The following is a 27,108-nucleotide window of genomic DNA, read 5'->3' as shown; positions in this document are numbered from 1 at the left end:
CTGGATCTTTTGAATTGTTTCTGTATTCTCATGGTGATCACGCTGGTAACTATCACTGTTTCCACGGTTGCATACTGGCCATCGCCAAGAAGTGACAAAGGGATATGATACCATTAGTCAATTAATCGTTCCATGACCCCTATCTAGGTGTCTGAATAAAGCCTCTAAAATTTCCACAGACACCCTGAGAACACGTGAGTACGATACTCATGAGTTACTAACCCATGGCATCTGCCGACAACAAAGTTTGGGGTACAGGTGATCTGGGGTTAGATCACTGCAAAGTTTGGGGTAAACCACAAAATCAAGGAATGGCAATGAAGGGAGGGATGATAAAAAGAAAGCCTTAGCCAGCTGGGTATTTGTACAGGTGTGTGGACCTTTTATAGCCCAGGAAGAATTTTTATAACTCAGGATATTTTGCTTACTTTTATATGACTAGCTTGATGTAGGAAAGGGCTTTCACAGCCACAGAGCTATGGTCTCTGCATTAAATAGCAGCCGGAGGAAGGCTCTGGAGATGGTGGTTTATATATTTTAGCAGACATTAAATGGGAAACGGGCTCTGGGAGTCACACCTGGCTCTGAATTTCACCAAGCTGCATAGGCTTGGACATGTCATATGTCTTCTGACGCCTCAGTTTCCTTATTTATCAAATGGAATAAGTCGATGTTCATAACATTACCAGGATAGTGCCTGAAATTACTTGCTGCATGATAAACTCCATAAATGCTCATTATTATTCATAATGATAATTATATTATAAGCCACAGCAAAAAATTGCTGATGAGAGAAAAAAGTACATTTGGGAGTAGCTCGTGATTCTCCTTTCTTTTCTTCTGTAAAAAAGTAAAAGTCTATGACCAGCGTAAGAACTTGCCTGTTTTTAAAGGAGTCAAAATTAACCTCTCTGCAAGGTTATGGTGGCTAAAACCCTTGCTAGCTCATCCTCAGGAACAAGGGTGTATCACTCCTAAACATGGCCATTTCCAGTGACAATGACAGAGAGCTCCCCCACCTAGCGTCCCCTTCTGTGGGCAATGAGAAGAGGAGGCATCTGAACAGTTGTGTTCTCCAGGGAGGCAAGGCAGATAACTGTAGAATTTGGGCTGTGCAATTACAAAGCTGAACAGTTGTGTTTTGGAGGGAGCCAAGGCAGATAACTGTAGAATTTGGGCTGTGCAATTACAAAGCTGAACAGTTGTGTTTTGGAGGGAGCCAAGGCAGATAACTGTAGAATTTGGACTGTGTGATTACAAAGCTTGTGGTGTGGTTACCAATAGAAACCCCAGAATTTGGTATTTTGTTCCTTGTCTCCTAGTACAAGGGCTCCCTCTGCAGGTTCCAACACCCTCCAACGTCACACGGCCAATTAAATCCATTATTAGAGAATGGTACTCTATCTACGGACAATAAGCCTACTGCTAGAAAATGCCACAGGTAGACACACTTGTACATAGGTCTTATTTCTGCGCTGTGGCAGAAGCAGTGGAGTTGAGTGACAACATGAGACTCATACAATCACCTGTCTTCCATGCCCCAGATGTCAAGGCTTGCAGGGGACTCTTGGCCCAAGGGACAAGAGACATAACACATTTAAGATATATTTTCTCTATTATCATGGTGAAATGCTGTATCTGTCTATTTGTAGCGCATAGGATTCCTGATATTGTTGTTTATAGAAAGTATACTGCACACATATGTGTGTGGGCACGTGTTCCTTTTTTAAAATTTTATGCATTGGTGTTTTGCCTGTCTGTGTGAGGGTGTCATAGCGCCTGGAACTGGAGTTACAGACAGTTATGAACTGCCTTGTGGGTGCTGGGAATTGAACTCAGGTCCTCTGGAAGAGTAGCCAGTGCTCTTAACCGCTCATCCATCTCTCCAGCCCTACATGTACATGTTTTAACACAATCTGTAAAAGTTGAGAAGACACTTTTAACCAAAACCACAAGGAAAATACCATGTGTTAAGTAGTGGCATGTCAATTCTTTTCTTTCAAAGAATGAGATTTAAAAAGACCATGCCTTCATTTACAACTCTTTTAAAAATTATATGACATTTGGTACATACCAAGAACGCATGAAACATATGCAAATTCCATCTGTGATGCTCACTATCTACCCCTGCACCTCTCCCGTGGGGCCATTCTTTTTAAAAATTCATTTCAATTATCTATTCTTTTCCTACAACATTACAACAATACTGACTCATGGTCAATGGTGAGATTTTTGTTGGATATTGTTCACGAATTTAAGCAAATTTTGTTGAAACCATTTATTATAGCATTTAAAAAGTCACGTGACAAGCTTTTGCATACTGCTTACACCTCAATTATCAGTATGTGGGCTGCAGCATTTCCATTGTACCCCTACTTCTTTCTCCACTGCCTTTTTCTGAAGAAAGCCCCAAACATCATCCACATCAAGATTTGCTATTTGTCTCTCAAATAAAAGAATTTCTTTCCAAAACATAGCTGTGGAACTACTATAAAACCTAAACACACCAACAATTTCTTACTCTAGCAAATATTTAGTGTTCAAATTTTCCAGCTTGCCTCATGAATTTTTCATGATTGTTTGTTCAAATAAGTTGGGTCTGCCTGATGTGCACACATTGCATTTGGTTGAGGTATCGTTCAAGTCTCTTGAGATCAGTTTATTCCTCCTCTGCCTGTCTTTGTACTTGCTTCAGGAGTATGTTGTTTGTATCTGAGGCGTTTGCTGACCCTGTCTTTTATCCTTAGGGTTGTGGTTCGTGTGTTTCTCTTCCTGTGTTTATAAACTGTCAGGCATAGCTACCTGTTCAGACTGGAGCCAGGTCCAGCTTTTCTCGGGCACCTCATTCACTGGTCAGGTGGTGTGTTCCACAGAGGAGGCACACGGTGTCCAGCCCCACATGACTAATTTGTCTACCATATCCTGGGATGACAGACGTGATGAGCAACCCAGGAAAGGAAGCCATCAATCACGCCTATTTGACAATGTACTTAGTGATTCCAAATAAAACTTGTATGGCTATATTTCCTGCTGTTCCTTTTTGTCGGAGGATATTAAAACCCTGACAGATAAAAGCCCCATCTCTCTTCAGATAGAAGCAGCAACGAGGTAAACCGGCCGGATGTAGCTGGAGGCCCTTACACAATACAGACACTTCCTTTAGGGGTGTTTCAGAGGTTCTCAAGAAAGGACAGGTCATAGAAATGTGTCTGATATAGAGTATTCATGTTCTCTGCTTCCAGCTCTTTGTATGACACCGATCCTTAAAGCTGGGAGGAACTTGAAGTCACTCAGGGCTGGCAGTCAGTAGGAGAGAGGTGTTGAAGACATGGTTAGCACCCAGAGCCTCAAAATCATGCTAGTACTAGGCGGTAGAGACGGAGCTGTGTCATGTGGACTTTTTCTGAGGAAACTTGAATGAATGTCTGCTCATTCCAGGGAGAGCATGATGACAGAAATAAATTGTTGTGTTCTGGTGCAGTTTGGAGCCCCAGTGAGTTTAGCAGGGATCCAACTTTAGGAGTGTGAATGGAGAATTATTTACAGGATCTTGGGCAACTTGAGGATAGATACACCACCAAAAAAACAAACAAACAAACAAAAACCAACAACAACAACAACAAAAAACCTTTCTCTCAGCAACGATGGCAAGAACTGTCTATAAATCCTTTGGGGAAAAAATGTAAGCTGTAAAATTACCCAAATTGTTTAATTCTATCTTAACACATAGTAGAAAGACAAAGGTCTTGGGACATATAGGTCCAAAACCTATAAAATAAAATAAAAACAATAACTTAAGCAATTAAATTTCATACATACGATGTCTTACCTGCATGTAAGCTTGTGCACTGTATGCTTTCCTGGTGCTTCCAGAGGCTGGGAGAGGGAGTCAGATCCCCTGGAGCAGAGTTGCAGACAGTTGTGAACTGCCATGTGGGTGCTGGGAACTAAACTTGGCTCCTCTGGAAGACCAGCTTGTGCTCTTAGCTGCTGAAACGTCCCTCTGGCCCCTCCTCTTTGTTATGTTCATAACTTTATAGAAACATGTCTCCTCACAGAATTCCTCCTTTTGGGCACACGATCCAGTGAATTTTACAGCAAAGTTTAGTTTACAATTGTCTTCGCAGACCAGCTTTTGAACATTTCCTTACCCCATAGGATCCCTCATGCTTATTTATGATGAATTCATGTTCCTAATTCTGGCCTCAGGCAACTACTGGGGTATTTCTGTTTCTATCGATTTTTTTGACATTCAATAATTGGAATCGTACAGCCTGCCCATATCTATCATCAAGAGCACTACTTCTGAGCTGTGTTCATATTATAACACAAATCTGTAGTGTTTCTTGCAGGATTTTGTCTACTCATTCACCAGATGATGGGCATGGGGTTCTTTCTAGTTTTGAGCTATTATGAATAATTCTGCTAAGGACTCACATTTGTGGGACTTTGGGTATAATGTACTCTTCTTTTCCTGGGATGTATGCTTAGCGGTGAAGTCACTGGTTGGGTGGTATGTACATGTTGGGCTTTTTGAGCAAGTGCCAAGGTTAGAGGGTTACTGCTTCTCCACCCCTCTCAGCCCAGCCCGTGCGCGAGTAGCTGGGCAGACCTGCACAGCTTTGGCTGTTCCCTCTCTAACTAAAGCAGGAGTGCAGTGAACTGGTGTTTACCAAGTGATCGCCCTGTGCTGGGCCTTGTGGATCACTCTCCCGTTTTGCTCCTATCCCTATAAAGTGTAGATATCCTTTTCGACAGACCTGGTGAGTTTGCTGAAGTTCAGAAGAATTATTTCAATGAGTCAGCCTGGCAATAGAGGATTGTTCAAACGTTAAATGCTATCAACCCTGAACATTATCTTGGCATACAGAAATTGAAGAGTGGAGAGGATTTTATTTGTGTCTCCTTAACAATGCTGTCCCAGGAAGATCTGACACCTGCTTTACAGCATCCCACCTTGGGGAAACAGCAGGATCTTCACAGAGTTTACCCTGTAATCGTGACCACTCCTGCGGCCCAAGCATCAGAGAGCCAACCCCCAGTCAAGTAGCTTTATTTAGGTTGAGGGAATAACAGGAGCTGCTCATTCAGGGTGTGGCCATCGCTCCTCATGGCCGCTTTTTTTATCTTCGTATTTCCTCTACGCCTCTGTTCAAAAAAGCAATAATTACTTTTCCAAATTCTAGAGAAGCAAGTTCTGAAAGAAGCACACATTAACTCTGCAGAGGAGTTAATGAGCTGATTGATCTGACATTAATCCTTTATCAGGAAAGCGTGCACACGTGATGAGGATAAAGTGAAGTGAGCACGCAATGTCAAAACAGCGACTGATTTAGGTGAAGTGGGCTCAGTCAATTTCTTAGAAAAATTCAAGGAACTTCAACATTTGTAAATTGGTCCTTAAAACGTATATTTAACATGGAAAGTTATGTGTTATAAGTGTTTTTCATTGGTAACTTGTTATTCATTATATCTTTTCAGGGAGAACAAGGGGTCAGAGGCCCTCCAGGTCCTTCCGGGCCTCGGGGCATTGGAACCCAAGGACCGAAGGTGAGTCCTCAGGTCTCACGTGTGTGAGCAGCAGGTGCCAGCTGGGACATCCCTACTTGGAAAACCCTGAACAAGAAATGCTCTCAATTCAGTAACTGTGAGCACAACTTGATCACAAATAGTGAATCAACAGCTGACTCGATGTAATGAGTGTCAGTCAAAATCCTGGTGCCTTCAGGCTTCTGCAGAAGGTGCGTGTGAAACATTTATGTTTAGATATGTATCCTGTCCCCAAAGGAAGTCATTATATATACACAAGAATTGCAAAATGTGTAACAACTCAATTCTGAAACACTTGTCACCCCTAGCATTTCTGAGATGGGACAACCAAGCTTTAACACCAGCCCACTCGACAGCTCCTTCATATGAAGCCTTCATTTAGCCTTTTCTCTTTTATTGAGGAAATCGTCTTTATTCATGTCATGTGACCTGCAGTATCTTTAAAACATTTGCTTCCCTTACCGAATCAGAAAGTGAACGTCTCTCAGTACCATTGTGAGGTGTTCTAAATATTTCCAGGTTTCTCAAGGCTGTGCTATCTCACCAGGAAGCAAATCCTAGCTGGCCATGTGGTATATAGTGCTAGCCCCAGCACTTGAGAGGCAGAGGCAGGAGGATTGCTAATTCAAGGCCTGCCTGTGCTACATATCAACCTTGAGCCCATCCGGAGCTACATATAGATAGGAAAAAATCACATCTTTGTTTGGCCAGATGCTTTTTGGGTGGCCTTTTAGCAGGTCACTGGCTAATGTATGTGCTATATAGTATATCTCCAGTCGCCGAGTCAGAACTTAGGGCCAAGATCAAACATCATGGTCCCCACAGAAGGTTGAGAGCGGCCTCTTTCCATGACTGTTTCCTTGATTTCTGTGTATCACTTGCTTATCTCCTCTAGCTTGGTACTTACCGATTCTTTAATTCTTCTAACCCAGTGTTTCTCACTGAGAGGGATTTGTCCTTTTCTCAGAGCCACTAGTGGGGGCACCTAAACTATCACAACTGAAGACATTTTGGGGTGTCTCAACTGAAGATGGCACTGACATCTACCGGATAAAGTTCAAGAGTGCTGTTGAACACCCCCGATGAATAGGACGGCTTCCACAAATGGAGTTATCACAATCAAAATGTTCATATCTTTGTGAATTCAAAACCGTATATCATTGTATTACAGCAACCTTTATAAAGAAAAGTCATAAAAATGCTGACTTTTCTTTTTTTCTTTTTTAACGGACTTTACTTATAGGAAAAATTATTGTGTGAGTTTTGATCAATATCCCCTGACACTATGTGTGTGTATAAGCATATATATGCTTGTGTGTATGCAATTACACTGTGTTGCTGTGTGTGTATACACATATATATCTTTATGTACATACAAGCACACATGTCTGCCAGTGTGTGTGTGTGTGTGTGTGTTTGTACATGTAGAGGCCAGAGGCCAGCCTTAAATGTCATTCCTCAGAAACTGTCTACTTTGCTTCAGAGACAGAATATTTCATTGGCCTTAACTCACCAATTTTTGCCAGCTGCTGAGCCCCAGTTGTGAGATTACAAGCACCATGCCATGCTTTTTCATGTGGGTGCTTACACGACAGGCACTTTATGAACCGAGCTGTCTGCAAACCCTTCCCCTGACTCTAGTATTCCCAGTGAACTGGCACTCCATATGAAAAAAGAACATGGTCTAGCCTGCATAGAATCTGGCCTCAGTGGTTTTTGAACTTGCTGTGGGCAGCCTGGAGTGGAGACATCTAGATTTACCAAGCAGAGGTCCCTGGCCTCAAGGAAGCTGCTCTTCCTTGCTTCTTTTTCCTACACTTGGGTTATCCATAAAAGTTTTTTATCCATAAAAATTCAAGTGGCCTAAGAATGTTTAGAACAGCATAGCCATAAGTGAAATAAGAGCTATCTTATAGCAAGAGGATCCTAATCGGCTAAAGTAATAATGAAGCCAAGAGCAGTGATATGTCCATTTCCCCTCACTGATCTTCCTATACTTTGTCATAAATTTCTCTTTTCATAGGGTGACACTGGGCAGAAAGGCCTGCCAGGCCCTCCTGGTCCCCCTGGTCATGGATCACAAGGAATTAAAGTAAGTGAATCTGATTGATCTGGAATCATCTCTCTAACCAGCAAGGTAATGAGGAGAAAAACATGTGGCTTTGTTACAAAATACAGATTTAGTAAGAGTGTCGCAGTTAGTATTGCACCCAGGATTTAGAGACAGGCTCCAGAAGTGAGAAATGGAGCAAATACAGTCTTTGTAGACACCAACCATGACACACATTGCTTGGTGAAGCATCAGACGGTTCAGTGGTTTAAGAATCTTTGGAGTCTCGCTTAACAGTATGGTCCCCTTTTCCCTTGAAGCTCTCTCACATGCTTCATCTGAGGACTCTTTACAGCCCTAGGGACAGGATTTGAGGAGGTAGGGCATTAGGCTGGGGCAGTGGTGGGGTGTGAAGAGAGAGGGAGTGGGCCTTGGGGTTAGATTGGCAGAACTTGCTGGTTGTAATTTGCAATAGGAGCCTTAGGAGCGTCTGGGATAACACTGGTACCCTGGCATGGAGGGCTGAAATGCCAACTCTGTGGTAGTGGTTGAGAACTTCCCAAACTCTCCAGAGGCTTCTCCTGAGCAGTCAGAGTGGCCATTACTGCGCTTGGCCCCAGGTCTTTGCTGCTGGAACCCACAGCCCCCCTGCTTTCAAGTACTTTGTATTTGTTTATGAAAAATACGTTTTTCTAATGAGGTGGAATTCTCAGGGTTTCCCTGTATCTGAGTAGAAAAGCTTCATCAATTGCAAACTAATTATGATGTAATTTCAGACGTTCCCTTTCCTATTTCTAATATGTTGAGTTCCTTTATAAACTGTACCACCTCTCCTATCTATCCTTCTTCATGCAACAAATCAGTATTTATTTATTAACTCATGAAAGAGAGTAATTGCTAATCTATTACTCTAGATAATTGAACTTCATTATAAATATGGAACTATGTTAACAGTTGTTCTCAACTTTCCTAATGTTATGACCTTTAAAAAAGTTTTTCATATTGTGGTGATTCCCAACCATAAAATTATTTTTGTTGCTACTTCATAACTGCAGTTTTACTACTATTATGAATCGCAGTGTAAATATCTGTGTTTGCCAATGGTCTTAGGTGATTCCTGAGAAAGGATCTTTAGACCCTCAAAGGGGTCACCACCTACAGGTTGAGAATCAGTTATTAAAAACAAACTTTCAATAGCATAAGTTAGTAAGCAGGAGACTGAAAGCACCTAAATAAATCTGAAACCCTATGTTAGATTTAAGCTACATGTTTCTGCATAGAAAATTAAGAATAAAAATCATTGAATTAGTATTAATTTTCCAATCCAAACACGGTATCTAAATTCTTCAGCACAGGTCTTTTAAGTAACAGTTGTTCATCTGTCAACCCGAGTGTCTAAGCACACATGGGACAGCATACTGTTGGTAACATCCGGGCACCGGAAGACAGAGCGGAACGCCTCTTATTTACAAACTACATCACTCCCCTGCCCCATCCTTAAATTCCAGGGTTGGAAGGTAGTAATGTCCTATGGACATTTTTGTAAGAATTTTCTTAAGAAATATGGGGCTGGAAAAATGGCTCAGCAGTTAAGAGCTGTGGCTTCTCTTCCGGAGGACCTGAACTTGATTCCCAGCACCCACAAAGTGGCTTACAACTGTCTGTAACTCCAGTTCCAAGGAAGCTGGCTGCATGCAACTGGTGCCCAGACATGCAGGCAGAAATCCATATATGTAAAATAAAATAAAGATGAGCAGAATGGAAGAAATAAATATATATGAGTCCTCTGGTCTTGTTGCCAACATGAGCTCAGTTTCCATGTGCTGCAAACCTATCACCTCACTTCTAAACTCAGTGTCCATTTATTCCCTTCTATTATCTGGGGTTTATTTCCCGTGTTCATATTGGTGCACCTCGGTTTGCATTCAATTAATCCTTCTCGACCAAGCACGACTCATCCGTCTTTGCGCCTTTTCTTCTGTCCTTCGGGTCCATGCTCACATCTACCCTGAGCAAAACTAGGTCACAGTGCCTGGCCTGGCATGGATATAACTCTAAACCCAATCCGCCACACCCCATATAAACTCCTATTGGCAACAAGACAAGGTGTTCTTTCTCCACTTAGGGCTGTGACCTTGCTGCTTGCCAGGCTGAGTCACAGAGCTTCCTTAGACATGTTGGTTTGCTGGTTTCCAGCTAGCAGCAGTGCATGAAGCCTACCCTCAGCATGCCTTGCTCATTTTTCTGACCCACAGTTAGACCATCTCCACAGAGAGAGAACTCAAAAGATGGAGTTGGCCTTTGAAGACAACATAATAAGTGAAAATTTTCTTCATTTATTATGACCATTTCTTGACATGGTTTTCTTACTTTTCTAAGAACTTTGGGTCAATGAAGCTTACACCTATGGTTCCTCCTGCCCAAAAGCCTTGATGAGATTTTGGTTGACACTGGGGCTTGAACTACATCCTGCTTTCCTGTAACTTCTCATCCATAGGGAAGATAGGACCAAGGCTCCAACCACAGAAGAAGCAGCTGCAGCCTCGTTGTGGCGCGGGAATGTTGGATCCTTAGTCATAAGGCGGTAGGACATTCCAATTGAGAAAGCAAGCAAGGAGCAGAGAAAGGGGGCTCTCCCAAGCTCTTCAGTCTGCTCGGGAGTTAGCCTTCCTTGTTGAGTCTGTCTCAGGGTCCTGATCAGCCAGACACTCTCTGTTTCTCAGAGGATCGTGAGGTCTTTAAAGTCCTTCCTGACTTCAGCTTGTGCTCTGAGTTCTGCTGTGACTTTTCCTATAAACATCATTTTTTTCATGGAGACAATGTACTTCTCTGCCACTGGCTTCAGCTCCTCACTTAGACTTGGACAGAACTGATCCAGCCCGGCTGGTGGACTTCCTGTACACTGTGTCTGGGCAGGGTTTCAGGCCTGGAAAGTTTGCTAACAGCGTTGAAACATTCCCATAATGACTTGCTGGGAATTTGGTGAATGCTGTCGGACAGAGGCCCAGTGTCTGCAGAGATGACAAATAGTGATTCTTGCAGCGCTCATACTATCACTAGGCTAACAGACATCGCCCAGGACATCTCAGGGGCTGTAGATGAAGGGACTCAGTCAATAGTGGTGGATACTCAACCAACTTGAGAACTCTGAATTGGGCTTCTCTACTTCCTGAATATTTCTTATCCACTTTAGCTTCCTTCTCTGAATAATGCAGATGCTAATATTGGTTGTATTAGTTTACACCAGGCTGCAGTGTTTTGTTCACCCCAAAGTGTGTAATAGCTCAGTCCAGTGTGAGTTCCCGGTTAGTGGGGAATTTTCCTCCAAGAAGGATGTCTTCCCTTCTGGCTTCCCCATTGGTGCTGTCTGGTCCTCTCTATCACTAACTCCCCCACAGACATAAAGAGAGGGTGAGGAATGGACGCACTCACCTCCTAACTATTCTGGCTAGGATGGGACGCATACACTCTCTCCTCACAGTTTTCTTGCTGTTGTTGTTGTTTTATGGCTGCATTACTTGCGGGAGAGACAGGGGAAAAGGTAGCTTGACCGCGCATCCAGGAAATAAAAATAGCCAAAGTGCAGTACTGATATCAAGTGACCATCCGAAAATGTTAAAGTTATTTGTTACTCTGAAGTATGCTGATGATTTCAGAAGAAAACAGAAAACATGGATAGTCTCCGCGGTGACTTGAAGGATGCCCAGACGTCCCGAATACTGTGAAGTGTAGTACTTAGACTTACATGTACTGAGTTCTGCGCCATCATTTCATTCATCTCACAGAGGACATAGTGGAGTCTTCATAATCTTATTTCAAGCAGGATGATGAGACTGACTTAGAGATTTTCTGAGGAGCCAGCTGGGATCCTGTCAGAAGCTGGAGGAAGCTTGGAATGGGGAGTGGAGGACCAGGGGAAGAGGGACAGGGCTCTCTTGTGTCTACAAAGTAACCAGGCATAGAAGAAGGGGAGCTGTAGGAGGGTGTCGAGAGCTGGCAAATGGCCTCATGTAAAGAGGTAAAGAGGAGCCAGTAGCCAGGCCCATGTGGGAAGTCAGGGCAGTTTGGAATCTTGAATTACTTGTAAGGCCAGCAACCTTCTTGAGGCTGGAATGGCTACGGTAACGTCACCCTAGCTTACAGGGCCTACTGCAGCAGTCCCCAGAAAACGAACAGCTACTTCTGCTTGACATCTCTGATTCAGGAACTCAGGTTAGAACACAGAATTCTAAACAGCTGGATTCCAGGTTTAACTTCATGCCATTTTCTAGGTGCATCTGTATTGGTTTGTATCAATTATGTTGAAATGACTATTGATAAAACCTCTAAATTTCCCTTTTTAGGGGGTTATTCTTGATTTTTTGTGCACTTTTATTTTAGTATTTTTGTGTGTCTTTTATTTTTTATGCATTTTAATTAAACTATAATTGCATCAGCTTCTCCTTTCCCTTTCCTCCCTCCAGTGTGTGTGTGTGTGTGTGTGTGTGTGTGTGTGTGTGTGTGTGTAAATACAACCTGCTGAGTCTATTTTTGTCATTTTTATGTATATAGATGTAGTTTCAGGGCTGGTCACTTTGCACTGGGGACTTTCCGGCTGGGGGCTTGTACCTGGGAGAGGCTACTTCTCCCCCTCTCAGCAGTCATCACTTGCCTGTAGCTCCTTGTCAGGGCGTGGGACCCTGTGCAACTTTCCCCTTCTGTGTAGTATGTCTGTTGATAGTGGTGTTGTTTCAGTCTTGTCTAGGTAGTTATTTCTAGGAGAGGCTGTTTCACAGCAGACTTCCTTGCGTTTGACTCTTCCAATCTTTCTGTCCCATCTTCTGCAGTGTTCCCTGAGCCATAGCTGAATGAACTCTGCTGTAGATGTACACAGTGAAGCTACCTCCCCCCATGATCCATTGATCTCTGCATTGTATACAGCCTTGGTTTTCTGCCATGAAGAAAAGCTTCTTACATGAAGGGTGTAGCCACACTCATCCGTGGGTACAAGACTTAGAATGTAGTTAGGAATGATGCTGGTTAGCAAAGTGGTGGTAGTAGATTCTCTTCTAAGATCTATGACTCACTAGCCCCAGGATGTTGGGTAGGTTTCTAGTACCAGACATGATTTCCCTCCTGTTGAGGGGGCCTTAAGTCCCATTAGACCACTGTTGGTTAGGGTCTCTATTGCTGTGAAGAGACACCAGAACCAAGGTAACTCTTATAAAGGAAAACTTTAATTAGAGATTCAGTCCATACCATCCTGGTGGAACAGGCTCGCATGCAGGCAGACATGGTGCTGGAGAGGAAGTTGAGAGTCCTGTATCTTGCTCAGGCAACAGAAGGTGATCTCAGACACCTTGGGCATGGCTTGAGCATTTATGAGACCTGAAAGCCACCCCCACAGTGATGCACTTCTTCCAGCAAAGCCATACCTACTCCAGCCTTCTAATAGTGCCACTTCAATGAGCTTATGGGGGCAATCACATTTCAAACTACCAGAGCCACGTTCTGCACCCTTAGGGATCTCTTGCCTTGGGGGTCATTGTTGAGGTTCATAGGCATCACATCTGGGTATATTAACTGCTTATCTCTCGGAAGGTGGCACAGTATTTTCTAGTACTGTGAAACTAGATTATAGGAAGGAGGTTTTCAGGTTAAATCCAGCGTAAATAATCCGAGACCTGTGTCCTATGTGTATAGTGTCTTCAGCAACAGGGGCTTACCTTCGAGCTCTGAGGGGCAACAATAGCAGCAGCCATGGTCTGCATCTTGTGGGGAGTCACTCAGACGATAGTGCCAAAACTTCCTGGTGTTTGAGCATAAAACTTGTCTTTCCCACTCTTGTAAGCAAATAAGCAGTGGTGTAAGAAGTGGAAACTAAAACCAAGCTGGTGATGGTACTGTCACTTCATTCAGTCTTCATCCATTTCAGAAATCAACTAGGAATAGTAAATGATACAGTTAACCGCATGGTGTAGGGGTGTGTGTGTATGTGTGTGCACACACATGTATGTGTGTGTGCATGTGTGTTTGTGTGCGCACACGTGTGTGTGCACTGTGTGCATGTGTGCGTGTGTGTTTCTGCACATGTGTGGGCATGGGTGTGCATATGCACATGTACTTGTCTTTGGATTAATCTAGGATGCTTACCCTCTTTGTTATTTTTGAATTTTTACACTAATTCCCTGACACAGACAAAGCAGTAAAACCCACAGAAGCCCCTGCATGCATATGCCTGTAGTCACATCAGTGAGGCGACCGTGGCAGGTGACTTTGAGAGTAACCTAGTAAATCCTGCCAAATGAAAACCAGGTGAAGTTTTGATGTTGCCAGAGTTCAGTATTTGGTGATTATACCTGCCAAAAGGTAACTGGCAAGGGAGGTACAGCCTAAAATTTGATCCTGGTAGCTAGAGTTCACACACCTCCTGTATTAACAAGTGCCACTTGTTGGTTCTCGGATGTCTGGCTAGCTTAGACCCGGAAAAGTTACACAGAAAATGTATTATTTAAATCACTGTTTGGCCCATTAGCTCTAGCTTCTTATTGGCTAACTCTTACATATTAATTTAACCCATTCCTATTAATCTGTGTATGGCCGTGTGGCAGCGGCTTACCGGCAAAGTTTCAGCATGTCTGACTCTGGCGGCTCCATGGCGTGTCTCTCTCTCTCTCTCTCTACCTTCCTTCTCCCAGCATTCAGTCCAGTTTTCCCCATCTACCTAAGTTCTTCCCTATCAACAGGCCAAGGCAGTTTCTTTATTCATAAACCAATAAAAGCAACACATAGACAGAAGAACCTCCCACACCAACCTCCTTTTCATGTTGAAGGCATTCCAATATCTTTATAGCATTAAAGTTTCTTCCTAAACTAAATAAAAGATAGTTATTTGGCCAATAAACCAGCACCAACTGCACTACATCTGGTCAGGTTTCTGACATCAGGGAGTGCTGGTGGTAGCTGGGATTGGCTCTGAACCATTTGTGGTTTTCACTTGCTAGTTCACACTTGCATGTTGTTTTGGGCCAAATCCTTTTTATTCTGTGCAGCCAATGAGTCAAAGGATGACTGTGCCCTGCTTGATCCCCCTTCCCCTCTCGTTCTCTCCACCCCCTTTCTTCTCTTCTAAACCTGAGGATATTATTAGGTGACTCTTTTTATTTCAACTTCATTTTACCTTCCTTTCATTTTTCTTTTTCCTTTTCTAAGATTTAAGACAGTGTCTTACATAGTCCAGGCTGACCCTGAGCTCCCAATGCAGCCAAGGATGGCTTTAAATTTTGAATTCTCCTGTCTCCACCTCCCGAGTGCTGAAGTACAGGCCTGCAGCACCAGGCACCACTTGCTTTCCTTCTTTAGGGGTCATTTCTCTAGATCAGAGCTGGCATGAAAGCTTGGAGCTCTCTTGTTAATGGGGACTGAGTTGTTACCTCTGGCTCATTTTGGGGGGTGAGAGTAGGGAGTGGGGTTCGTCTATTTAGTCAACAAAGCTCTCAACAGTGATCTGCAACTATCACCAATTTGCTTACCTACCACCACACTCTTTCTACTGCAATGAACTTAAAGAAAAATCAAATCCCAAAGCTCTTTTTGTCAAAGTTAATATGACACCCTTCTCCAAAGTCTCATAAAACTTCCCAATTCCAGAAAAAAGTCAAAACAACTGTTGACTTGATCATAGAGATAGACAACTGTACAATGCATGTGCTAATGCTGAATGTTAAAAAAAGATTTGAAATGATGTCAAAAGTTAGAAAATTATATAAGATATTTCTTTTGAGCAGGTATATGCTAAAAAACCCCATCATGATATAATAGTGTATCATTTATGACAGTAAGCCAGGGGGAACTCCTCCTTTCTCCCCTCCCCATCTCTGCTTTCTATTCCCTGTCCTCCTATCCACCCACTGATACCTGTCTAATGTGTCAAGAAACAGTATTATACACGTATCCCCTTCGTTTTTTGTAGCAGATAGCATCCCTACAAGCCCAAGTTTAGTAGAGGCACGGATCTAGTTCTTTTAGCTGCTGTTACTGTCTTTATAGCCCATGAATTTTGCTATTAAAAATTTATAAAAACCCTTCTTCTTTCATCAGTGCCTGGTAGCCATTTATTAGTGTGTACTTTCCTCTCTGCTTTTAGCAAAATAAGAGGTATTTTATTACTCACAGCTGAGAGCTCCTAGTGAGAGGTGGGGCCCCCTGATGCTCTCCAAGTTCCATGTCCCTTTCTATTCATAGGTTATTGTCCTAGGAATTAGGGAACTAGAGCAGTCCTAGGGCCACCCAAGGTTTTTCTTCCACACACTTCCCTGGACCACTCAAAATATAGCTTGCATCTTCTTGTTAACCCTCGACTCTTGAAGATGTGGAGTGTTCAAGGAATTCCTTTCCCTGGTAATACAACACTGGAAGAGACTATAAAAAGCAGTGGTTTTCCCCAAGTGCAATGAGTGACCATTGAGAAGACCGTTAGAAATTTCTTAGAAATTAGAGCAGGATCCAGCTGGTGCCCAAGGCTGGCCTTGAACGAGGCTGTATACCCACGTACACATCAACAGGCACATCAAGCTCCCCTGGGTTAGTTTACTGAAGGCTGTACTCTATTCTATTAAAAGCTCCTCTGATCAATTGGTGAGCTGTCCACAACCTATGCTAACACTATTGCTCTTTCAGAAATCTTAAGAAGGTTATAGTAGTTGGTTTTGAGTATTAGCAACTTTCTATGTGTGGCGTCTCATTTGAAATACAAATATGAGGGAGGAACTTAAGTTCTAGGTCAAGGTCATTAGAATCTCTAGCAAAGGAACAGCTATAATTTTAAATAAGAACTCATAGTTGAAGCTGGCAAACCATACAGATCACTCTGGAACAATCTTTCCTTCATCATGTGAAGAATTCTCTTGGTGCAGTTAAAATTCTTGGGGTGGGAACCTTGAGTAGTTGTGACGAAACCAAAGTCTCTCTGCTCCAAACAAACTGAGTGAGAAGACCCAACATCTCACCAGCGAGAAACTGAGGCACTGAGACCAAAGTCTCTCTGCCCCAGCTGAGTGAGAAGATCCAGCATCACACCAGGGAGAAACAGGCACTGAAACCTACATAGTGCCTCTTTGAGATTCAGAGCAGGAGCAAGAAGGAAGAAGAAAGAAACGAAATTAGTTTTTGACAATCATATTTTCCACTTTACTAGTTTGGAAATTACACAATATGTTTCCCTCCTCTTCTACCATTTGCTTTTGATTAAGATATGACATTCAGTCCAGCATTGATGGCGAACACCTTTAATCCCAGCACCAGAAAGGTAGAGGCAGGTGAATCTCTGTGAGTTAGAGGTCTGCGTGTCTACAGAGTGAGTTCCAGGACAGCCAGGGTGGTTACACAGAGAAACCCTGCCTCAAAATACCAAATCAAGCAAACAGGGTATTTACATCTACCCTGTGAAACTCTAAACTCGCCTTTCCCCACAATGCTAAGGGAGCAGGCTCTCATTCCTTACCCTGCTCTGACACTGTCATTTCATATCTTTCTTAATTTTTTAAAAAATTTATTTTGCATACCAACCACAGTTTCTTCTCCCTTCTCTTCTCCCTTTTTTCCTGCCCCCTATCCACTACTCAAAAAAGGTAAGTCCTCCCATGGGGCATCAACAGAGTCTGACACATCAAGTTAAAGCAGGGCCACGCTCTTTCCCCCCTGCATCAAGGCTGAGCGAGGCATCCCACCATACGGAATAGGTTCCAAAAAGGCAGTTCACATGCCAGGGACAGATCCTGGTCCCATTGTTAGGGGCCTCACAAACAGGCCAATCTACACAGTTGTCACCCACATGCAGAGGGCCCTAGGTTGGTCCCATACAGGCTCCCTAGCTGTTAGTCTAGAGTTCCTGAGCTCCCAAGAACTTGGGTCAACTGTCTCTGTGGGTTTCCCCATTATGATCTTGATCTCCCTGGCTCGTACTATCCCTCCTCCCTGTCTTCAACTGGCCAAGTGCTTGTCTATGGCTCTCTGCATCTGCTTCCATAAGTTACTGGGTGAAGGTTCTATGATGACAATTAGAGTAGATTACAGGAGAAGGCCAGTTCAGGCACCCTCTCCACTATTGCTAGGAGTCTTAGTTGGGGCCATCCTTGTAGTTTCCTGGGAGCTTCCCTTGCACCAGGTCTCCCCCCATAATGGCCCCCCTCTAACAAGATCTTTCTTTCATTGCTGTGTCTCTCCATTCCTCCCCCAATACCTCATGTTTCCATCCCCCATTCTCTCCCCTCTCTGCCCCCAGTTTACCAAGGAGATCTCATCTATTTCCCCTTCCCAAGTGATCCATGTGTCTCTCTTAAGGTGCTCCTTGTTACCTAGCTTCTATGAGGCTGTGGATTGAGCCTGGTTATCCTTTGCTTTATGTCTAGTATCCATTTATGAATGAGTACATACTGGGTTTGTCTTTCTGAGTCTGGGTTACGTCACTCAAGATGATATCAATTTTTTCTTATCAAGACAAGATTTTATTTCTTAAAAATATCCTCTTTATTTAGATTGATCCCTGCATTTATCATTCTCCATAGTCCATTTTATATCTCAGAATTGGAACCACTCTTCTCTGCCTCAACTACAACTGAGAGCTTTCTTTAAAAAACAGGTCTGTCTAAACAACTCTCTGCATGCTTTACTTGAAAATATCTTTCTTCTGAAATATCTTCTTAAAATATATTTTCCATGTGTAAAATCTAGATATATAGATTTTTCTCACGGTGCAAATAATTTTCTCTGACATTTATTACTGATTTGAAAAAGTTGTCATCAGTCTGTTTCTTTCATGGTAATTTGTCCTTTTCTCTGTTTTTGGAGGGTTTTCTTTCTCTTTAATTTGTTGTTTGGATATAGACTGTATTTAGTTGGTATATATTTGATGGAATTCTTAATTCTTATACTATATCTTTTATTATTTCTGGAAGATTCTCTGTCATGTCTTCAGACATACATTTGACCTGACTTTCCTTCTCCTTAGCCCCTTTTAATTGTCCTCTGGAACTTTGGGTGGTTAGATGTTTTGTACCTGTGTGCCTTTTTAAATTTTCTGTCTCATCTTTCTGAGCTGCACTGTGACTGGTATTTTTCTAGTCTGTTTTCTAGTTCCCTGGAAAAATCTTTCTTTCTTTCTTTCTTTCTTTCTTTCTTTCTTCCTTCCTTCCTTTCTTTCTTTCTTTCTTTTTTTAAAGCTGCCTCAAATCTGTTAGGGAAAGAATTTACTCTCCTCTCTTAAGACCCTTTCCCCTTTCATTGTCTGCCTAGGACATTTCTAGAGGGAATGTAGACAATGAATACCATTGTAGTTATGCTGAGTGGACGCTGTCTCCTCTGTGATCTTGCATCTCTCTGTCTCTCCACCCAACATGACCAGAGCATCATGTTTCTCATCCTGTTTGTGAAAACAAACTCACACCTCCTCTTGCATCTTTGCTCCATTATTTCTTCTCCCTTGGCATTTGACACAACAGGATCTTTCTCTTCATGTGAGACTCAGCTGAAGAATGATCTCCATAGCAACACCATCTCTGACCACACTCTCTTCTTTTCACAGAATTCAGGGTCATTCTATTATCCTTATTTATTGTTTTCATGGATGATCACTCTCTAAAGATATCTACTTGTCTCATTTGATTTATTATCTGTCTTCTAGTAAAAAGAAATCCATGGGAGTAAGGATTTTCTTCCTTTTGATTTGTGCTCACATTCTCTACCCTCTAAATCAGTATCTAGTATATAGTTGACAGCCAATAAATATTTACTTGATGAATAAATGAAGTAATACTTGAGTAAATATATGGAAGGAAGTTACCTGTTAAGTGATAGCAGAGTTTCCCCTGAAACTGTACTATTTGACTCTCAAAACAAATCATTCAGATATACTGTAACTTAGAAATTACAGAATTTTGTCACTAGTTAGACTTTGAACTTGTGAAATGATTTTTTTCCTGTATCCTAGTGTTTAATTGTATAATTTGTGCCTTAGGGTAGATACTCCTGGCCTATTGGCGACATTTTCTTAGAAGAAAGAGTTAGTTTCCTTGAATGTATGGTTGTGGTCACAGAATCTATTATGACTGTAGTAGGGTCACAGCAAATGTTGTAAAAAGTGTCTTTGTTTACTAGGAATAAATCTGAGGGCACAGGATCTATATGTTCAGTGTGGCTCTGCTCATTGTTCATAGGGTATACATCCAGTAAATTCTCGATTGACCCTACACATAAAGATTTCTGTGGCCAATGCTTTACTTACCATTGCTAGATTAAAGAATAGTTGCCTGTGTAGAGCGTTCAATCACTGCTATGTTATGCATTCCATGTCCATTCTAGGTTAGTAAACTAGAAGGAAATGAGACACTGAGCGCTAGCTGCTTCTTAGCTTTTTCACAACTTCGCAGTTGTTGAGGGAAGTTTAGGCCTTGGGAAGGGGCAAATTCCTATTTGTAGAGCTGACATTTAAAGAGCAGTACTAACACATTCATCATAGTCCCCTGCGCTAGCACAGATAGGAGCTTTTATAATGCTACTCTGGCTTATGCAGCTATGCCTTCAAGGCGGACAAACGGGTTTTTCAATCTATTAGGATATTAGTCTCTATTCAAAGTTTCCCATCCAGCTTCTGTTGATTTTGAAAAATGAAATTAGTTGAGCTAATAGTTCCCTTTCTTATTTTAAGCTAGTTTTATAAAGAAAATAATCTTCCACATACCTCCATCTCTCTTCCCTTCCTAAATAACCTTACTGGAAAGATTTTGTAAAGTCAGCCATTATATTTGTTGTGATTTTCTGTTCTGCATGTACTTAGATGATAATATACATATACTCTTTGCCAGAGTGACAAGATTAATCACGTTAATATGCTTTTCAAAGTGGAACTCACTTCCATCTTGCACATCAGCGAACATCAGTTTGCATGCAATTATGAAGTCAGCTCTCCTTCTTGCTTAAAATAAAGGATGCTGACCCCATTGGTTAATCCCAGCTCCTTGCACAAAGGTTTATTCCAGCAGTTCATTCATTAAAAGTTTTTGAATGTGTATAACATTCCAGGCTCCGTTTTAGGTACTTGATATATTATGTTTGAATTTCCCACCTGGCTTTACTCTATTAAGCCATGGGCTGAAACAGCTTCTTTAATAACCAATATTTATAGCATACATAGGGCAATCCTATTTCCATCTAATCCTAAAAGCATCTCTCCTTTTTTTCTAAATAAAAAGGAAGGTTTTAACTTTAACATAAAAAAATTACATATACAAAACAGGTATCAAGCAAGAATTACAGTTACACAATTTGTATCTACTTTGTCTTTTATAATATGTAAGAAAAACTAAAATTATAACTATCAATTCTTCAACTCCATCAAAGAAGGATATAATATTACCTAAGTTAACGCATTGTAAGCAACTTTCAAAACTCCAGAATTGACAGAGACATCTTACTGCCTAGACAGTCACCCAAAGTTCTTCTGTAACACTGGGGCATCCATCTTCAGCCTACAGGCCCATAGTATCCAGAAGACTTTTCCATGGAGCAGGAAATTTGAAGAACTCTTTTGCCACTATTGGTAGTTTGTCAGTCACTTTCTTTTGTGTCCTGCAGAATGTCTAGCAGACTCTTTCATGAAGCAGAAACCCTGAAATTGTCACCTTTAGGCAATTTCAGCTGTCATTTTTCTGTGAGTCCTGCATGTCTAGTTCATACAGCATAACATCAAACAGTCCAGGCAAGAGCAGTTTGCCCAAATGGCTAGCCTTGTCACATTGAAGGCAAATTCCGTAATGAATTTCTACAATGCCCATCTGTAGGAGCCCACTCCTACAAAGTCAGCTAGGGTTGCTGGAAAATGAATCCTTGAGGCCAAAGTCAGATGAAAGAAATAGAGGACAGGATAGAATTAAAGGTCTGCCTGTTAATGCTGAAGCAGCCAAACAGCTCAGAGTTTATTTCGGAGCTTGCATTTATACAAAAGCAGAACAAAGTACAGCACAGACAGTCAGTATCTGACTAGACCATTCGTGTCCTTGAGTTAGCAGCCTCCTCTCCAACATGTGCTTGCTTCTCGGAAGCAGCCTTTATTTTCTATTTTGATGTTCCTGGGTTTTGTCATCAGCAATATACTGTCTACTAGATAGAGTGTTCTTTTCTTATGAGCTAAATCATAAGTCTCTCACAGCCCTCAAGGTAATAGGAAAAAGTAGAGCAGGCAAGCTTGAACTCAAATGACTTCTTTAAGTCAGAAATGACTCCAGGTGGAAACTGAGTCACATGTGGGATCCCACATGCATAAGCTTCTCTGAAGTAATTGGTGCTACCAGAAGCAAACATGTCTCACCATTGAAAAAAGTCTAGGTTCTTAAAACATTTTAAATGCTATATTCTGTAGGTCTTTGAAAGTCTTGAAGAATACCTATTCATCTGAAATATATCTCTGTACACCTTGAAAACCTAACTAACATGAATACAATTTGACTATTATAGATGACTATCTATTAATCTGTTTTTGTTAATTATACATTACATTTTTAAATGAGCTGCATAAACACAATACCTTAAATAAGAGCAGAAATACATATGCACAGTATAACAACATTGACATTAAATTTGTATCAACAGATCAAGATCCATACAAGTTCAAAGTTTTCTTTTCTATATTATATCCCCTTTAAATGTAAACATACATTTATAAACAATAATTTAGGGAATTTGGGCATTGTTCTCTAGACTACTTTCTGCTGATTAAGGGTGCTATTAATCAGGTCTTTCAAGGGGTATCCTGTGTGGTAGGTCCATCTCAGCCAACAGTCCTGAAGCTGTCATAGAAGTTGGACCATCTTGGCCATTGCTTCAGGGGGTCTTGTTTGATCAAACCGTATTAGCCAGTAAGAAATCCACAGCTTTTTATCCTCTGTTGAAACCAAAGCAAAACCTCTTTTCCAAAGCAACATATCCTTGGATCCAAATTTTGAAGTCAAGATACCTTTAAAATATATTTTTTGGTTTAGTTTAGCAGCCTGTACAATGAAATGCCTCTCTGTACTTAGCTCATTTACAGTTAAAAATTCAAAGAAAACATAATAATATACAAAATCTAGACTTCTGTGTATTTCCCATCTTTACATGACTTACTTTTCTTTACTCCTTTAATCTCGGACTGTCTGTACTCTGTCTCTTTAAAGACTTTTAGTCTTTAAAACTACTTATTTCTTTGTATAACTGTCTATATTCCTTTTCTTCTCTCTCTTAAACCTACATAGATTTTTTTTAAACACACTGTGATCTGTTCAGAGGTATATTTTTGTTTGAATTTGTTTTTATTGTATATCTGTAATCCTTTTCTGACAAGTAATATTTTAAAATGGTAAACAGTGTGTTTACAGCAGCTCTGGATGCTGGCTCTGCCTCTCTTAGTCTTTCAATATGGTGGAGGTATCTTTACCACCAGCTCTGTGACTTCTGGGTAGGAGTTGCACTCACCACCTCAACTCTGGAAAGGAGTGTGCAGCACATAAACCCTTTTTATCTGAGTAAAAGCTAAATCTGACATGCAGCACACTGCATGGCCTGGAAATATCTCCGTGCATGGCAGTGGGAATCCATCATGCTCTTCTGTCTATGCACACCTATCAGACCCAATCTGGTCAGTTGCCCAGGCAGAGTGCTGAACTTCTGGCATGCTTTCAGCTACTTTTCTCCTAACCCTGAGCAAGGACCCAGACCCGAAATAATCTGGCCACGCATGTTAGCCCCAGTTGTTCAGGCACTATTTTGTAGGCAGAGGCTGCTTGTTCATTCCCAGCTGCCCAGACATGAAATAATCACTCATAAAATATATTGATTATAACACTGTTTGGCCAATAGCTTAGGCATATTTCTAGTTAACTCTTATGTCTTAAATTAACACATTTCTATTAATCTGTGTATTGTCATGAGGCTGCGGCCTACCAGTAAGGTTCTGGCTGGTGGCTGGTGCCCTTTTCCTTTGGCAGTTACATGATGTCTCCTGACTCTGCCTATATCTCTCTATATCTCTGTTCAGATTTCCCACCTGGCTTTACTCAACTAAGCCATGGGCTGAAAGAGCTTCTTTAATACCCAATGGTAATAAAACATATTTATAGCATGCAGAGGGGGATCCCACATCAGCAAATACCTTGGTTCACAGTTAGATCTAGAACACTTAATATAAACCTAGGACATAGCATTTATTCAATGTAAAAAGGGGAAGTCCTTGCTATACCTTTCCTCAAAAGCTTTAATTCTGCCCATATTTCTGAGCAAATATTAATGAGAATATTATGTGCCAGTTACTGGTCCAAGTGCTAGAGGTAGATATGTGTATGACACCTAAAACCCATTGTTTTTCATTAAATGAAAATATCAAAACATACAGTTGGGTCAGCGAGATGTGTCAGAGGATGAAGGTGCTTGGCACTAAGTTTGTTCCCTAGGAGTCAGGAGGTGACCTCTACAAGTTGTCCTCTGTTCTCCACATACATTCATGTATTTCACCACACAACACAACACAACACAACACACACACACACACACAAATGTAAAACAATTACTTATCAGAAGAGAAAAAGGAATGGAGCTGACATATAGAATTGTATTTCTTGTTTTTATCTTATGAAGATGCCAAACAAGGCAACATTATTTGGTGTGTGACCTGATACTTATTTAAAACCTGGTAGAGTTGGTTCCAGCATTTTCACCTCATGGTGAAAATTATAAGTTCATACAGTCTAATTCTCTAACTTCAGTTAAAATATTTTTCTTTAAATATGAGATGTATGCTACACACATGTTTTCATAGGCTAATACGATGGTGGGCTACGTTTATTTCTAAGGTTGGGTATGTAAAGTAGGTTTTCTAAATGGAGTCTACACCATGCACTAGAGAGGTTATTCCTTCAGAGTCAGAGCATATGTTTATAATTTATCCCTTCTCATTGCAAATGTGGCCAGCATTGCAGCCAGCCCCATTAAGAGGAAATAATATTGATGTTTAACCTTGGTACTTCACTGACGAGATTGTGAACTGGAATTAATCTTAATCATTTCAGCCACTGTGCAAAATAAATGGTTTCCCAGAGTAACCAGCTGGGTTGATCAATCTTTTTACTTTTTCAATCAATTTTTCCTTTTCCTTTTTTTTTTTTTTTTTTTTTTTTTTTGGACAATGTCTTGCTATATAGCACTGTAGCCTTGGCTGGCCTGGAACATGCTCTATAGACCAGACTGGTTTTAAACTCTCAGAGATCCACCTAACTCTGCCTCCTAAGCCTGAGTGCTGGGATTAAAAGCATGTATTATAATGATAGTAGTAGAGTTTTAAAACAAGAATTATAGAGAAGAAACTCTCATTGGAAGAATTTTGCATTAATTGTTTTGCTCATTTTGTCAAAATGTTTCCACATTAACAATGCCCATTGTCATTTCCCCAAGTGTCCTTGACACTCAGTGCTGTATTTATAAGTAGAAACCCAGGCAGTAGGCAGAAGGAATCACAGGAGTCTTTAGTTACAGCTTTGGGAGCAGAATCCATGGCCGGCACATTTAGGGATCGTCAATGATGGTTTGACCTTGAGTACTAGGAGAGGTGAGAGATGTGAGCAGCTCGGCCCAGGGTGCCAGGGTGGGTGCTAACAGCTGACTGGGTCTGAGCACAAAAAATGGAGGAATATTAAGATCTGGAGCCTGGATGAATAGAACAACAGAACTGCCATTTTCTGAGTGGGGGGGAGACAAAGAAGGGAGAATGACTGTGAGACAGACGGAAGAACTTGGAGGCTTAACTCTGGAGCTATAAAGATAAATGTCCCCTGGAGCTACTCAGGAAGAACTGGGATTAGGAATCTCGGACTCAGGGGAGAGGCCAGGGTGGGGCATGGCAGGACAGACAGCTTAAATCCTTGAACTCCATGAGAAAACAAGGGTAGACAGAGCACAGCACCCTGAGCATTTATTTGGAGGACGACAGCAGCAGGAGGAAGATCCAGAAGAGGCGGGCAGTTGAGACAAAGTAGCGGTGTGGTGGAAAGAAACCCAGCGGCACCCAGAAGCCAGTGAAGATGAGTTTGAGGATTATGGTGTCAGTGTTGCTGTTTAGATGAGAACTGAAACAAAATCTTGAGAACTGTAAAATATGGAGGTCAATGGTGACCCTGACAAGAGCTGTCACATACTCATGGGGAAGGGAGCACTAACTGATGAATCGGGATCCAGGGAATGTGGGGAATATTTGTATTATGCTTATTTTTTTCTGAGAGTTTGAAATTATTTTTAAAATGTTTAAAATTGGGAGTGATAAGAAAGAAAGTAAAGATGGAATATACTGACAACATTTAAGAACTAGGATGTGGAGCTGGAGCAATGGGAAACTCTGTATGATTCAGAAAGGGGTTTCTTTTAAAGGGGAAAGACACCACAGTCTGTCGTATTGTGATGGGAATAGCCCTGAAACCAAGTTTGTGATGCCAAAGAGAAAGGAGTCACTCCTGTATCTTAACCTTCCAGATCAGAAATGATTTCTTCTATCCCTCCACCATTCTGCCACCACCCAACGTGAGAAACAATTCTACAACATTTTTGGGGGCATAACTATCTGCTTGAGCATTCCTGGAAATGGAAGCTTTCTTCTCTTGTTGTATGTTTTCCAATGACTTTATTACAAATTCAAGAATCTGTCTTACTTTAAATAAGGTAGCTACCCCTTCTTACACTTTATATCCCTTTACGCCTCATACCATTCAACCGTGTAAAACTCCCCTTCCCGGCATTAGTCCTGCCCCATGGACATTATGGCTGCCCATACCTTGGCATACGGCCTCCTTTCCTTTCCTTCACTTAGACGTGCATATTCACACGCAGGTCCGTGGGCTCGTCTAAAATCATTCTGTCCTGGGCTTCCATCTTGATTTGCCTCTCTCCCTTAATGTAACATGGACACTCTCCAAATCAATGTATGCTTTATTGTCCATAAGATGGATGTAACATTTTATATACCCTGCTCACTTTTAACAGTATTAGAGAGAACTTCTTGTGGTTTTTTTTGTTCTTATGTGAAGATTTCCATTTTGTCTTGTTTTGTAAGGCATATTCTCAGAGGGGGCACTATCCTCACCTGGGATAGCCCTCTGCCTGCCATGGATTTTTTTCTGTTAATTCTTTGAGTTTTTTTTTAAATTTGAGGGAATGCAAGTTCATCATCCATTTATTTGTTGCTTTACTATTAAGCTCATGATTGCCCTTGTTTTTTATTTTTTTATTTTTATTTTTTGAGACAGGGTTTCGCCGTTGAGCTTTGGCTGTCCTGGAACTCACTTTGTAGAGCAGGCTGGTCACGAACTCACAGAGATCTGCCTGCCTCTGCCTCCTGAGTGCTGGGATTAAAGGTGTGCACCACCACCACCCAGCCATGATTTACCCTTGAAACAAGCACAAAGCAGCAAAACCACAAGTTAACAAATGAATTTTATTTTATTTAAGGATTTGTTTTA

At 41.5% G+C, this 27,108-nt stretch overlaps 1 protein-coding gene across 1 annotated transcript in view; it reads left to right on the top strand.

Moving 5' to 3' along the window:
* The window catches only part of Col28a1 (collagen type XXVIII alpha 1 chain), a 158,454-nt gene that overhangs the window by 93,596 nt on the left and 37,750 nt on the right, over positions 1-27,108 (top strand). Inside the window, exons 26-27 of the mRNA XM_041675706.1 lie at positions 5,482-5,550; positions 7,574-7,642. Coding sequence (XP_041531640.1) covers positions 5,482-5,550; positions 7,574-7,642 — 138 coding nt within the window. The remainder of the gene's footprint in view (positions 1-5,481; positions 5,551-7,573; positions 7,643-27,108) is intronic.

Source organism: Microtus oregoni, unplaced genomic scaffold (genome assembly GCF_018167655.1).
Source record: "Microtus oregoni isolate MIOR12 unplaced genomic scaffold, Mior012 000026F_ref0000081, whole genome shotgun sequence".
In the NCBI taxonomy this organism is placed as follows: Eukaryota; Metazoa; Chordata; class Mammalia; order Rodentia; family Cricetidae; genus Microtus; species Microtus oregoni.
Note: the sequence above shows the minus strand (reverse complement) of the source record. Positions and strands in the feature narration are given on the sequence as shown.